This window comes from Procambarus clarkii, chromosome 60 (assembly GCF_040958095.1).
Source record: "Procambarus clarkii isolate CNS0578487 chromosome 60, FALCON_Pclarkii_2.0, whole genome shotgun sequence".
Classification (NCBI taxonomy): Eukaryota; Metazoa; Arthropoda; class Malacostraca; order Decapoda; family Cambaridae; genus Procambarus; species Procambarus clarkii.
The window spans coordinates 31,222,620-31,236,878 of record NC_091209.1 but is presented as its reverse complement, the minus strand read 5'-3'; the positions used below and the strand labels follow the sequence as shown (position 1 = coordinate 31,236,878).

Sequence of the window (14,259 nt, the reverse complement as noted above, 5' to 3'; positions counted from 1 at the left end):
GGAAACCGCCAGAAGCGTTGAGGCAGATGGCGTGGGGGGAGACACACAAATCACCGCCCCGCCAGCCCTGGGGAGCACATGTCCTTCAGCAGGAGATGCAAGCGCCACCCCTACAGCATCCCCCAAGGCCACCGGATGCGGATGTACCCCCGCAGTTATTGAACGACGAAGGTCCGAAACAGGCGCCCCCAGGTCCCCCGAGCTCACCGGCGGGGCAGACAGATCAGGCCCAGACGTAGCGACATCTGGAACCGCAGCGGGAACCACACCAGGAACCTGCACAGAGCGAGGATCCGCTGGGGAATCCACACGCACAGATAAGCGGGGAAAGTCATCCTCCAGGAAAACTAAAGGGGCCTCAACACTAGGAGCGTTGCAACCGGTCGCTACGTGGCCCTCAGCACCATACCGGAAACACGTGCGCGTTTGACCCTGATAGAAGGTCCTCAGAGATAGCCCACGAAACGAGACCCTGGACGGTATAGAGCTCGTTAGCCGCATGACAAGCGTTCGTGAACCCAGCCGGCCCACACTCAAAACGTTGAACCGGTGCTTCACCACCGTCCCAAACCGGTGGGAAGGACATGAGGGCCGCCTCGGGGAAGGTCACCAGCACGCTGTGAACACTCACAAACGACAAGGGCCCCCAGGGATCCGAGATCTCCACAGACACAGCCGAAGCCGGAAGAGGAAGCGTGCGGCCATCTTAGCGAGCCACAAACTCCTGGTAAACATGTGACATGGCGAACGACACCGCAACACGGGTAGGCGATAACTTCTCGAGGTCCAGGAACTCGGGGACGTCAACACGGAGGACGTCCAGGAGAGCAACCTCTACAACGGGCCAGTCCACAGCAGCAGAAAAGTCCAGCCGCACAGTGTCGATCCTCCGAATACGGCTATTACCAGCCGCGTCCATACCGGCAGGCGGGGCCCCGACCAGTGGGCGCTCCACACACCCCACAGCAAACCACCACTCAGCAACGGCAGACACATACTGACAGCCGGAGCCCTACGTCTGCACCCACTGGTGGCTCAACCAGGAATCAACCTCAAAGTAGTATAACATCAGTCCATCAAACAGCAGTTCCATTCAGGCAGGATGGCTTGGAGGAAAGCATACTAACAGTTATGCACCACTTTAAAACATTCATGAATTTCTAATTTAAGTAAATCGATGTTTTTCAAAAGCATTATGCGGAGTAACTCATCAAACGGCCGATCTGACAATTTAAGAACACTGTTGCGTAATAATGAATGGAGAAGCACTTGTTCACTGAGGCATTTTCGAAGAAAACGGAAGCGAAGTTTTAAGGAATGAGATTTCACTAAAGCAAAACGAAGTTTAGTAACAAAAGGTTTAAGGGAAGGGTAGAGAAAGGAGGAGAGAAACTGGCACGTGGTATCCATTGATGCAATTGATGATCACGAAACTAATTATTTGTATGCAGAAAATCCACAGAGAAATGGGAAAGAAATATGAACGTTTCTACCGATCAAGGCCGTTGCGAATACCAGACTAAAAGAAATCACAAAGGGAGAGTGGAGGCTACCACCAGAACCTGACCACCATCCCCTGGGAAAGAATTAACCAGAAAAAGGTATAAATTAAATTAGAATGGTTAGAAGGATTTAAGCGGTAAGAATAAAAGATTAAAGAAAAAACTTCATTGAACACATAAAATATATGAATATAATATTGTTATGAGACATTGTAACTCTCCCTATCATAGTTTTTTCTTAAATTGTTGTACAATATTGTAACTTAAAACTGGGTCAAGTTTGTACATACCAGTACTAACATTGAGAAGACTTGGACACTGATTAGAGCAGACTCAATTAAATTCCGTTCCACAAAGCCATTGCAATTGGTAATATTTTTCGCCCCAGCCCAATTAATAGTGTGATCACACAAACTTGTGTGTTGATACAAAGCATTAGATGTTTGGGCAGGTCTTATACTATAAGCTTGATAGGACATAAATAATTGTAAGGATTTTCCTGTTTGCCCATGGTATACTGACACAATCATTGCAGGGAATCGAATACACACAACCTGCTGTACCAGGGGTGTTTTTTTTATTAAATTGGACTTGATCGTATTATTAGTGAACACCAAATTGGTATTAAGGCTCTTAAAAACTGGGGAATATTCTCAAGCCCCATCGCATAAGGTACCACCAATGAGTTTCTAATGAGTTAGAAATTCATTGTTCATTGGTAGTAGAAGTTCGCAGGACACCTAGGAGAGACCCCATGGCAACCCCATCTACTTGCTACATGTGTCCATCGTTACTCAAGATGGGTGCCTCTTCAATGCAGGGTTCTCCCATAGGTGTCCTGTTTGCGAACTTCTACTTGGGTACCATAGAGCAGAGGGTCTTAGTTGACATGGACTTGAAACCCGCCATATACTGCAGGTATGTTGACATTTTTATGCAGGTACCTGATGTCAGACGTCTGCAGCAGCTGAAGGAGGCATTCGAGCAAAATTCTGTGTTGAGGTTTCACTTACGAGATGGAGAGTGATTAGGAAGTTGCTCTTTCTGGATGTAACAGTCACGGAAAGTAATGATGACTTCAACACTGCAGTCTACACTAAAGAAACGAACATAGGAATGTGCCGTAATGCCAAGTTGTAGTGCCGCTAGTTCTGTTTGTGTGGAGGTCATCTCGTTGTTTAACCTGACATTGATAGTCTGAGTTCAGATATTATTTCTATAAAACCTACATGCTGCTACAGTCCGTCCAGTAGAATATTGGACTGAGCCGTTGGTGGAGAGAGAGTGCTCGTCATATCCTAAGTTTTCGAAGGATGAGGTAATTGTTTGAGGTGTGACAGCTTTGAGAAGAGCAAGATTCTCATTATCTTGAGCGACGGGTGTGTATAATACTTGAATGGTGTGGGTACAGATAAATAGGAATATTGGAGACAGGTAGATTGCACTTGAAAGGAATGTTGAGTTTCATTTGATTGTAGGTCCCCTTTACTCAGCTATTTATCATTCAAGGAGTGAGTATGTTGGCATCAGTCAATAGGGTGTAAACAGCACTGAATAATTTGTCTCTGAGCAATGCAGGAGATGTAGGGTCTCTAATGATTTTAAGGCAAAAGGTCGTGTCGTCTCCCAAGAGTTTAATCGGAAGCTCGAGGAGAGGCGTACTCCGCAAGTCAGTTTGATTAGCTTGTTTTCTTTTTAATGTAACCCCCCCCCCCCTCCAATGTATTCATTACATTAGGGACTCTCATCTGAGATCAGAGAATATTAATTGTCACACAAGCCAGGTTGTGCGAGTGTACTTTGCATAATGCGAGGTTGTGTACACTAAACTGCAAGATAGTGGGTAGTCTGGCGTCATCTCTCAATATATTAAGAAGTGTTTGACACCACATATACTGGAGACCGAGGCTGCACTATGAGGAGTACACACAGTTGCTGCAAGGTAAATGTGAGCAAAGAGCGGACTGTGATCATCGTGATTTCTAAATTACTTCCATACATGCATTTTGATTTCCTTCATTCAAGAAAATATAGAAGATCTGCTTACGATTTTTATACAACTCCCGTTAAACAATGTTTCATTATGTTTATTGACGTAAAGATTTCGTATTTATGATCATTCTAACAGTGTATGTTGGAGTTCATTTATTTATTACTATCTGTACTTGGCCACGCGTTGCTGTGTCTCAGCAACCTTCCACTGTCTCCCAGTCCGTCCCACTATTCCCCCCTCCCTGTCCCTTGGTCCTCCCAACCATTCTTCACTCTCCCATCCCCTCGTCCTCCCAACCATTACCCCCCCCACCCCAGTCCCTTTGTTCTCCCCACCATCCTCCACTACACCGTTCCCTCGTCCTCCTAACCCTTCCCTACTCTCCCAGTCCCTTTGTTCTTCTCACCATGCCCCACTTCACCGTCCCTTCATCATCCTAACCAATCCCCACTCCACTGTCTCCGCATCCTCCTCACCATCTCCCACTCCCCCATCCCCCCCAAGTCCTTCCTACCATTTCCCCCTCCCCTGTCCTCTCGTCTACCCCACCATCCCCACTCCCCTGCCCCCTTGTCCTTCCCACCATTCTCCATTTCACTTGTCCTCTCATCCACACCATTCCCAACTCCCCTGTCCTCTCGTTCTCCTCACCATTAACTCCCTTCCCATGTCTCCCTCATCCTCCCTACCATCCCCTAAACCTCCCCCACCATTCCCCACTCCCTCGTCTGATGCATTCTCAAATGATCTGATGTTCCCATCAGAAAATTGGGAAGATCAAATGATTTGATGTTCCCATCAGAAAATTGGAAACATCAAATGATCTGATGTTCCAACAAGAAAATTGGGAACATCAAATGATCTAATGTTCCCATCAATGAAATATAAGAAAAACAGTTAAAAAACGAAATGAAAAACAATGAAAAAATACAAAAATAAACTATACTCACGAAATGAACGGTATAGTAAACAACACAGCACTATTCAAATGCATTGTCACACAAAATAATTAAATCAAAATGAATATAAATCGAAATCTATGAAAATGCAATTTATCAATGAAATCAGAAACATTAAAATGAAATTGTAACATATTTAGTATAGCGTGTGTTGCTCTTACATGCACCAGATGGCTCTGTTTTTCAAAAAAGCATGTTTTTACCTGTCACAGGCGTCGCATCTATATAGTACGAATATAAAAAACATGCGCGTATTTAAATGGAACGTTGTGACAAAATTTCAAAGCAATTGGTGAAGAGCTTTTTACAGCAAAAAAATTATTGAAGATTACAGCGTGTGTTACTCCTACGTCCAACACATGGTGCTGTTTTTAATAAAAAACATGCTTTTTTCCTTTCACAGGTGAGGCATATATATAGTAGGTATGTAAAAACATACGCCAATTCGAATTCAAAGTTGTGTTACAATTTCAAAGCAATCGGTAAAGAAGTTTCGAAGAGTTTCCTCCTATGAAAAACGACATGAAAAACACAGTTTAAGAATAAAACACGTTCTTTCCCATCACAGATTTGCCATCTATATAGTATGTATATAAAAACCCGCTCGGATGCGAATAGAACGTTGAGTCAAAATTTCAAAGCAATCGGTGTAAAACTTTCGGAGATTAGCGATTATGAACAAACGAACATTTACATTTTTATTTACATAGATTATTTGATAACTAACTGTACCTGGCCACGCGTTGCTGTGGCTTCGCAATGCATGTGCGTTGTTGAGCACAGCAACCTTCCTCTATCTCCCAGTCCTCACCACCATTCTTCCGTCCCCTCGCCCTTCCAACCATTCCTCACTCCTCCGTCCTCCCAACCATTCGCCACTCTCCCATCCCCTCATCCTCCCCACAGTTGGCCCCCCTACCCCATCCCTTTCTCCTCGACACAATTGCCCCCCTCCCCCATCCCTTTCTCCTCGACACAATTGCCCCCCTCCCCCATCCCTTTCTACTCCCCTCCATGACCCACTTCACCGTTCCCTAGTCCTCCTCACCATCTCCCACTCCCCCGTTCCCTCATCCTTTCTACCATTCCCCCTCCCCCGTCCCCTCGTCCTCCCCACCATCCCCCACTCCCTACTCCTCATCCTTTCCACCATTCCCCACTCCCTCGACCATTACATTCCCAAATGATCTGATGTTCCCATCACTGAAATATAAGAAAAACAGTTAAAAAACGAAATGGAAACAATGAAAAAATAAAAAAACAACTATACTCATAAAATGAATGGTATCGTAAACAACACGTCTCAATTCCAACGTAATGTCACAGATAATATAAAAATCAAAATTAAAATAAATTGAAATTTATGAATGTTAAGTTTATCAATGAAATCGGAAACATTGAAATGGAATCATCATATATTTATTATAGCATGTGTAGCTCCTACATGCAACAGATGACGCTGTTTCTTAAAAAAAAAAGAATGATTTTACCTGTCACAGGTGTGCTATCTATACTTACATATTCGAAATGAATGGTATGGTAAGCAACACAGCTGAATTCTAGTGCAATGTCACACAAAATAATTAAATCAAAATGAAAATAAATCGAAATCTATGAAAATTCCTTTTATCAATGCTACTGGAAATAGCATTCCAATAGCATGTTGCTATTGTGTGCAGCAGATGGCGCTGTTTTTTTTTAACATTTTTTACCTGTCACAGGTGTGGCATCTATATAGTAGTATATAAAAACACGCGTGTGTTTGAATTGTGTCAAAATTTCAAAGCAATCGGTGAAGAACTTTTATGAGATTTTTTTTTTTTTTTTTTTTTTTTTTTTTGAGATATATACAAGAGTTGTTACATTCTTGTACAGCCACTAGTACGCGTAGCGTTTCGGGCAAGTCCTTAATCCTATGGTCCCTGGAATACGATCCCCTGCCGCGAAGAATCGTTTTTTCATCCAAGTACACATTTTACTGTTGCGTTAAACAGAGGCTACAGTTAAGGATTTGCGCCCAGTAAATCCTCCCCGGCCAGGATACGAACCCATGACATAGCGCTCGCGGAACGCCAGGAGAGTGTCTTACCACTACACCACGGAGACTAAAGATTACAGCGTGTGTTGCTCTTACGTACAACAGATGGCGCTGTTTTAAAAATAAACATGTTTTTTCCTGTCACAGGTGAGGCATGTATATAGTAGGGATATAAAAACACACGCCTATTTGAATGCAATGTTGTGTCAAAATTTCAAAGCAATCGGTAAACAGGTTTCAAAGATTTCCCTCACATGAAAAACATTTGAAAAACACAGTTTTTAAAAAAAGCATGTTTTTTTTCCCATCACAGACGTGACATCTATATAGTATGTGTATAAAAACCCGCTCGAATGAGAATGGAAGGTTGTGTGAAAATTTCAAAGCAATCGGTGGAGAACTTTAGGAGATTAGCGATTTTGAACAAACAAACATTCCATTTTTATATATATATATAGATAATTAATAAATTAACAAATTATTTTTAATATTTATTACTTTCATGCAGTAATTATATAATTATAATTTTAATTTGAAAACTCTCACAGCTAGACAGGAAACCATCAATCTAATTATCTAATCTTTTTCACATCCTTCATAAATCGGTTCAGTTGCAGGTAAAATATCAAGATCTTGTTTTGTAGACACACAGATAAAGTATTATTTTAGCTTGCCACATTCGGACAGAGTAGGAAAATCTTATTTACATTCAATATAACTCAGTATAGCAGAGTAAAACTGATAAATTTATGATGCAAATTTGGCAAGGTAGCAAGACTTGGTTTAGTGCACACTTCTGAATAAGGTAAGAAAGCTTTCTTCAAAGCACATATATTGCATTACTTATATATTTTTTTGCCCTCTAAATTCTTACTAAAAATATTATACAACGTACTAATCCAACCCCTCCTCACGTGTCTTAGTACGTATGTCACATTGGTGACACACTCTTAGTACCTATGCTGCTAATGTTCATAGTTGGCCAATGGGAGATTTAGTTCCTTCGATGGTACTAATCATACCACGGGAGGAACACTATAACTGTATATGTACACTTGACAGGATGGGTGACTACAAGCTGTTTTTGGGAGACCCAGGCTCTGGGGCGTGGACATATCCCCCCGAGAACTCCAGCTTCACTACTGACATCAACCTCAACATTGAAGAATTAACTGATGTATTTGAGTCCCAACATCATATAACACAGTCAGATCCAAGGCATCTTAGAGCAGTAGACTTTAGTCAAAATCAACCTGGACTCATCGAAGCAAGTGTAAGCTTCGATCATACCCAGTCTGGTCCCACGCAAGCAAGTGCAGGCTTAGATCATACCCAGTCTGGTCCTATCCAAGCAAGTACAGGCTTAGATCATACCCATTCTGGTCCCACCCAAGCAAATGTAGACTTAGATCATACCCAGTCGAGTCCCACCCAAGCTAATGTTGGTGCATATCACTCCCAGTCTGGTCCCACCCAAGCAAGTGTTGGTGCAGATCATACCCAGTCTGGTCCAATCCAAGCAAGTGCTAGCTTAGATCATACCCAGTCTGATCCAATCCATGCAAATGTACATATAGATTATACCAAACCTAATCTCATGAAATTGAAGGAATTGGAAATTATCGAAAAGGAGAACAGCAAAATGTTGGAGAGTGACAAGATAAGCAAATATTTGCTAGATGCAGACGGCGGCGTGAGTGGCAGACTCCTCATTTCTAGGGGACACCCTGCTTCTGGCCATAGCGGGAACACACAGGAGGGGCACATGTCTGGGGGACACCTTGCTTCTGGCCATAGCGGGAACACACAGGAGGGGCACATGTCTGGGGGACGCCGTGCGTCTGGCCATAGCGGGAACACACAGGAGGGGCACATGTCTGGGGGACACCGTGCGTCTGGCCACAGCAAGGACACACACGAGAGGCAGGGTGAGGGCCAGCTGACCATCCAGCAGCTGCTGCAATATCTCAATACCAACATCACCGAGATCAGACTGTATAATATCACAGGTACGTTCTGCGCTAAAGAAGCGTGACATTACTACTTTAATTAACTGATAATAAAATTGTCCACTTTATATAATGTGTAAATAAAGGACTGACTGACGCTCCACATTCTTACTCGTGACACTTCAACTTAATGATTATTTAAGTTTAAGTTGTTCCACTTAGCTACAAACTGCGCAACCACACACATGTGAAGTCAACTCAACATGACGATGCTGATTTTCAAATGACTTTCCAATTAAAGTATTTTTACAATAGGACGAAACAACATGGGAGAAAATCTTCATAATTCGTTATAAACCAAATGGTTATATAATCAGCTTAGCGATAACATGTATCATTATTATTATGTGTTAATGCCAGTGTTCGGTCAATAATATACCATATCTACTGCATTTAACATTCTTTCTAAAATCATATACTATGTTTCTCGCCTTGCCCTGGTAACGCTTTATTAATCACATATATTGTTATTTCACCTATGGTATCCGTTCTTGGGGTTCTACTACCCAAAATTATCTACGTACTGAACAGAAATCAGCAATTAGAAATATAACAAACTCAAGCCCCAGACAGCATTCGACCCCTATACATAAATCTTGAATAGGTTAAATATTAGGTCCCTGCACATTCTGTCAGGTGTACTCTCTATAATATAAAACAATGAACTTAATGCTAATTCTGATCCTAAACGCATCCTAAAGGACTAACAGAAACCACGGGCACTACACTAGAAACAAATCTCTATTTGATATTCCAAGAGTGCGACTTAACCAAAGCAGAAATGTTGTGCAGATCAAGCGTCCCAAAATGTGGAATGACCTCCGTAATTACATCAAAGACTGTATAGTTTACCAGTTTAAAGTGAAACTATATACTACCTAATAAACTCTGTGTAGCCTATCTTACTTCCTAAATATTAATTTATTTTTTGCTATTTTTTAATATTAATAACAGAACCTGTAAAGCTGCTGATATCTGCTGTGTAAAAAAAATATTTCTTCCGTTTAATTAGTGAAAATTTCTCTGTTGCAAATTCTTCTGTACCAATCACCAAGTAATAGTGTTTTTCTCTATTTTTCTACTTCAGTTCATTTTAGGCAATTAGTTTCAAGTTTGTAGTTTAAACAAAATTCCACATCATTGGGCAAATGCTGTGCAGATTAGTGGCTTTAGGCATAGTACTTTTCTTACTTATACATCATTCATTCTTCTCGTATCTTATTTATGTACGTGTGTACTTATGCTTACATAACAATAATGATAATGATAATAATAATAATAATAATAATAATAATATTATTATTATTATTAATATTAATATTAATATTAATATTACAATGAATAAAGATTCATGCCAGCCTTGCATGTGTGGTTCTTAACAACATAAATATATGATTCTTCTTGTTTCTTTAATATGACTGACCAGGAGATGGTGATAATAAATGCGTGACGTCGACAAAAGCCCAGCTGCATAATAATAGTGCTTGAACACATAATACTTGGCAATGTTCCTTTATATTAATCACATTGTAACACTTAGCCAAAAAATCCAACATTAAAGCTGGTAAGGGTTTGTTAATTAAAGCATGCCAACGTTAATATTTTTCTGTTCCAGCGGATCCAGAGGAGAGAGTCAACCTGGCGGAGATAGAGGAGGGTGTTGTTGTGGAGATGCTGTACTTTCTTCTGGAGCAAATGTCACGTTACGTTCCCGCCGACATCAAGTCTGATGACCCTGCTGGTGATCCATCTAACTTTAACAATATCTGGACCCCAGGATGGTGTGACCCATAATAATCTAACTTCAACAATAATTGATCCCCAGGACATCTTCAATTTCCAGCCGGTGATTGGTGTGAGAGGGCATAGTGGACGGTTGTCGGAATGTGATGCTCTAAATGAAACTACAGAAATGCTCTATAGGAAATTAAGAACAAAAACTACAACATCTCCACTAAAATTATATTATAAATCCACCATGCATAGTGAACATAAAAAAGAAGAACGAATAATGAAAGAAATAATCCGTAAAGGAGTAAAAAGCCTAACTCCTAACCAAAACGTAGACCTAATCATGTTCTATAAAACAAAGAACACTACGACCACCTTATTAAAAAAGCCCGAAGCCGATGGAGAACCCTTTACAGCAGTCCAACGTGGTATATATGTACACCTGCCACCCCCCCATCCCCACCCCACGAAGGATGTAACCTTCAACCTAAGTACATAGATATAACGTCGACCAAGCTGACGAGGCGTTTGACCTGTCATCTTCAATCAGGTGCCCCCAAAAATCACATGAGACAAGCCAATGACGTCACCCTTACAAGAGAAATGTTGAATAAAAACACTTGCATAATAGACAAAACCAAGGATGTAAGATGATTACAAATTCTTGAAGCAGTCCATATAAAAATAGATCAACCTACCATAAATATCCAAATTACGACACTATTCACTCTATCCACCATGAGAGTAAGAACAAGACCGGAACATGAAGATACCAACATAGAAGAATTTCCTCAACACACTAGGCCTACTACACCTGATTAATCTTTGTGTGTGCTTCGTCCCCTATATTCACCTTTTTTCTTTAATGATTTACCTTTTCCTTTATTCTTGTCCCATTTGAATAGATCTACTTGTCTTCACTTGACCCCATACTGGTATAAATCTTACATGCCTTGTATTTTCTTATCACTTGAGAATGAACCATGAAGGCTCGAAACGTTGTGTAAATTTTAAAATAAGTGTAATACATTCTACAGATATTTATTTATTTTTCGTCACCTCGAACGAAGATGACCTTTGGAGAACTCCTCTTCCTATTAAACCAAGATGCTAGAATACTTGTCAGAGGGAAAGAAGCCCTAAACAAAAAATAATCAATACAGAATATGCAGAATAAATATATACATCATCGTAACGGCACTCTGATGTAATCTTGGGCATAGTTATTTTATCAAATCACATCATTTTTTGGGGCCACGTGAGCAACACAAATGCGAACAAGGTTAAGGTCTCCTGTACACCAATTGCATAGTGCTCCTGGCAGTATGGGTTCGAGTCACTTTTAGGGTGTGGAGTTTTCAGTTGAATATATGCCCGGGACCATTCATGCTTGTTCACACACACACACACACACACACACACATATTATATATATATATATATATATATATATATATATATATATATATATATATATATATACATATATATATATATATATATATATATATATATATATATATATATATATATATATATATATATATATGCGGAAAATCCACAGAGAAATATGAAATGAGGTGAACGTTTCGGCTTTGTTAAAGCCTTTGTCAACACCAGACTGACTGTCTGGTGTAGAGTCAGTCTGGTGTTGACAAAGGCTTTAACAAAGCCGAAACGTTCACCTCATTTCATATTTCTCTGTGGATTTTCCGCATAAAATGATCAGTGTTTTGTGATCGTCAATTGCATATATATATATATATATATATATATATATATATATATATATATATATATATATATATATATATATATATATATATATATATATAATAAAGAAAAGAAGAAAATAAGAAGAAAATAATGCCTCCCAGAAAATACGACTTTAAAAATGCCTTCAACAGGGTAAAAAGGGATGTGGTACTGGATGCAGTTCGAACCAGCTTTCCTTGTCTATTTCCTTTCGTTTCAGCAGGGTACAGTAGGGAATCGACACTGTTGTTTGGGGAACATGAAGTTGTTTCCGCAGAAGGTGTCCAGCAGGGAGACCCACTTGCCCCTTTTCTTTTCTGCATGGTAGCTAAGGAGGTCACAAGCAGGTTGTCCAGCGAATTCAACATCTGGTTCCTGGACGATGGCATCCTGGCAGGGACACAGGAATCCCTGCTAGGAGATCTTCAGCTAGTGAAATCTAGGGGAGAGGAGTTAGGCCTTACACTAAATCCATCAAAGTGTGAAATCATCTCATCCAGCCAACCAATCATAGATGCAGCACGAATCTTATTGTCAGGAGCCCAAGTGATCGCTCCCACCGACAGTGTACTGCTAGGGGCACCTCTGGGCTCGTACGCCATTGAGGTAGTCCCCGAAGAAAAGCTTAAAGACCTGAGGAGGACGGAGGCGCGAATAGAGGTTTGGATGCTCACAATGCTTTGTACCTTCTTACAAGGTGCCTGGCCTTGCCCAGACTTACCTATTTCCTCAGGTGTGCTCCTTCTTTTGACAGCCCAAAATTAACGGAATACGACTCACTCCTAAAGACAATAACTATGAAAGTGTTAAACCTCTCCCTGCAAGATGACCAGTGAGACCAAGCAACGCTCCCAGTTAGACTCGGGGGTATAGGTATTCGCAAGGCGACACAGTTAGCATTGCTGGCATTCTTATCCTCGACCAGTGCTACAAGTGAATTAGTGAATGAAATACTACCAGAATACCTAAGGAACTTCACTGGGATTCGTGATCCAAAATTTGTGGATGGAGCTGGTCAGTGGGACACTCTTGCCAATTCACACACCCGACCAACTTTTCCAAACGACGGTAAACAGGCCAAATGGGATAGCCCCATAGTGGAGAACATCGCTAAAGCATAGCTGGACGCAGCTTCTAAGAAGGACAGAGCGCGTCTCCTAGCTGTGCAAGCCCCCAATGCTGGGGACTTCCTGTTGACAGTCCCCAATTCCATCTTGGGCACCCGCCTGGACCATAGGGACCTAAGCATTGGTGTTGCTCTGCGCCTTGCCGCCCCTATCTACACCAAACACCGGTGTGTTTGCGCCCATGCACGGGCAGACCAACGGCAGCCATGGTCTCATCTGTCGTAAGACACAGGGAAAGATTGCCAGACACGAAGCAGTCAATGACATCATCAAGAGAAGTTTGGCTACAGCTGGGTGTCCAGCAGAAAGCGAACCCCAGTTGTGCAGACCTGACAACAGCCGAAAACGCCCAGATGGAGTCACGCTGCAGCAATGGAGGGAAGGTAAACAGGTAGTATGGGATTACACCTGTGCATCTACATTGGCTGATACCTATTTACGTTATAGCTCAGCGGAGGAAGGTGGGGCAGCCACCTTCAGGGAGACCCAGAAAATCAACAAGTACAGAGACCTAGAACGTTGTTACAGGTTCGTGCCGATAGGCTCTGAGACTCTGGGCGCCTGGGGTAAATGTGCATTCAAGTGTTTAAAGGAGGTTGGTGAGGAACTCATTGGGAAAACTAGAGACCCACGAGCAGCCAGTTTCCTGTTCCAGCGCCTCAGTGTCGCAGTTCAGAGGTGAAATGCGTGCTGTATCCTGGGTACGCACCCAACCTCCGAGGAGCTGGACGAGGTCTTCGAACGCTGATTGTTTAATTGTTATATATTTGTGTGTGTGTGTGTTCTCTGTAAACTGTAGCATTGCAATAAAAGTATATATATATATACGTTCTGGCTACTAGGTATATACCTAGTAGCCAGAACGCACTTCTCAGCCTACTATGCAAGGCCCGATTTGCCTAATAAGCCAAGTTTTCATGAAATCATGTTTTTTCGACTACCTAACCTAACCTAACCTAACTTTTTCGGCTACCTAACCAAACCTAACCTATAAAGATAGGTTATGTTAAGTTAGGTAGGGTTGGTTAGGTTCGGTCATATATTTACGTTAATTTTAACTCCAATAAAAAAAATTGACCTCTTACATAATGAAATGGGTAGCTTTATTATTTCATAAGAAAAATATTTGAGAAAATATATTAATT

The 14,259-nt window shown here is 41.4% G+C and overlaps 1 protein-coding gene across 1 annotated transcript in view; it reads left to right on the top strand.

Annotated features, from left to right (window-relative positions):
- Nucleotides 1-11,274, top strand: part of LOC123766952 (arylsulfatase B) — a 205,598-nt gene extending 194,324 nt beyond the window's left edge. Inside the window, 2 exon segments of the mRNA XM_069307715.1 lie at nucleotides 7,555-8,501; nucleotides 10,117-11,274. Of these exon segments, the coding sequence (XP_069163816.1) occupies nucleotides 7,555-8,501; nucleotides 10,117-10,295 (1,126 nt within the window). The 3' untranslated portion in view covers nucleotides 10,296-11,274.
- The last annotated feature ends 2,985 nt before the right edge of the window (nucleotides 11,275-14,259 follow it).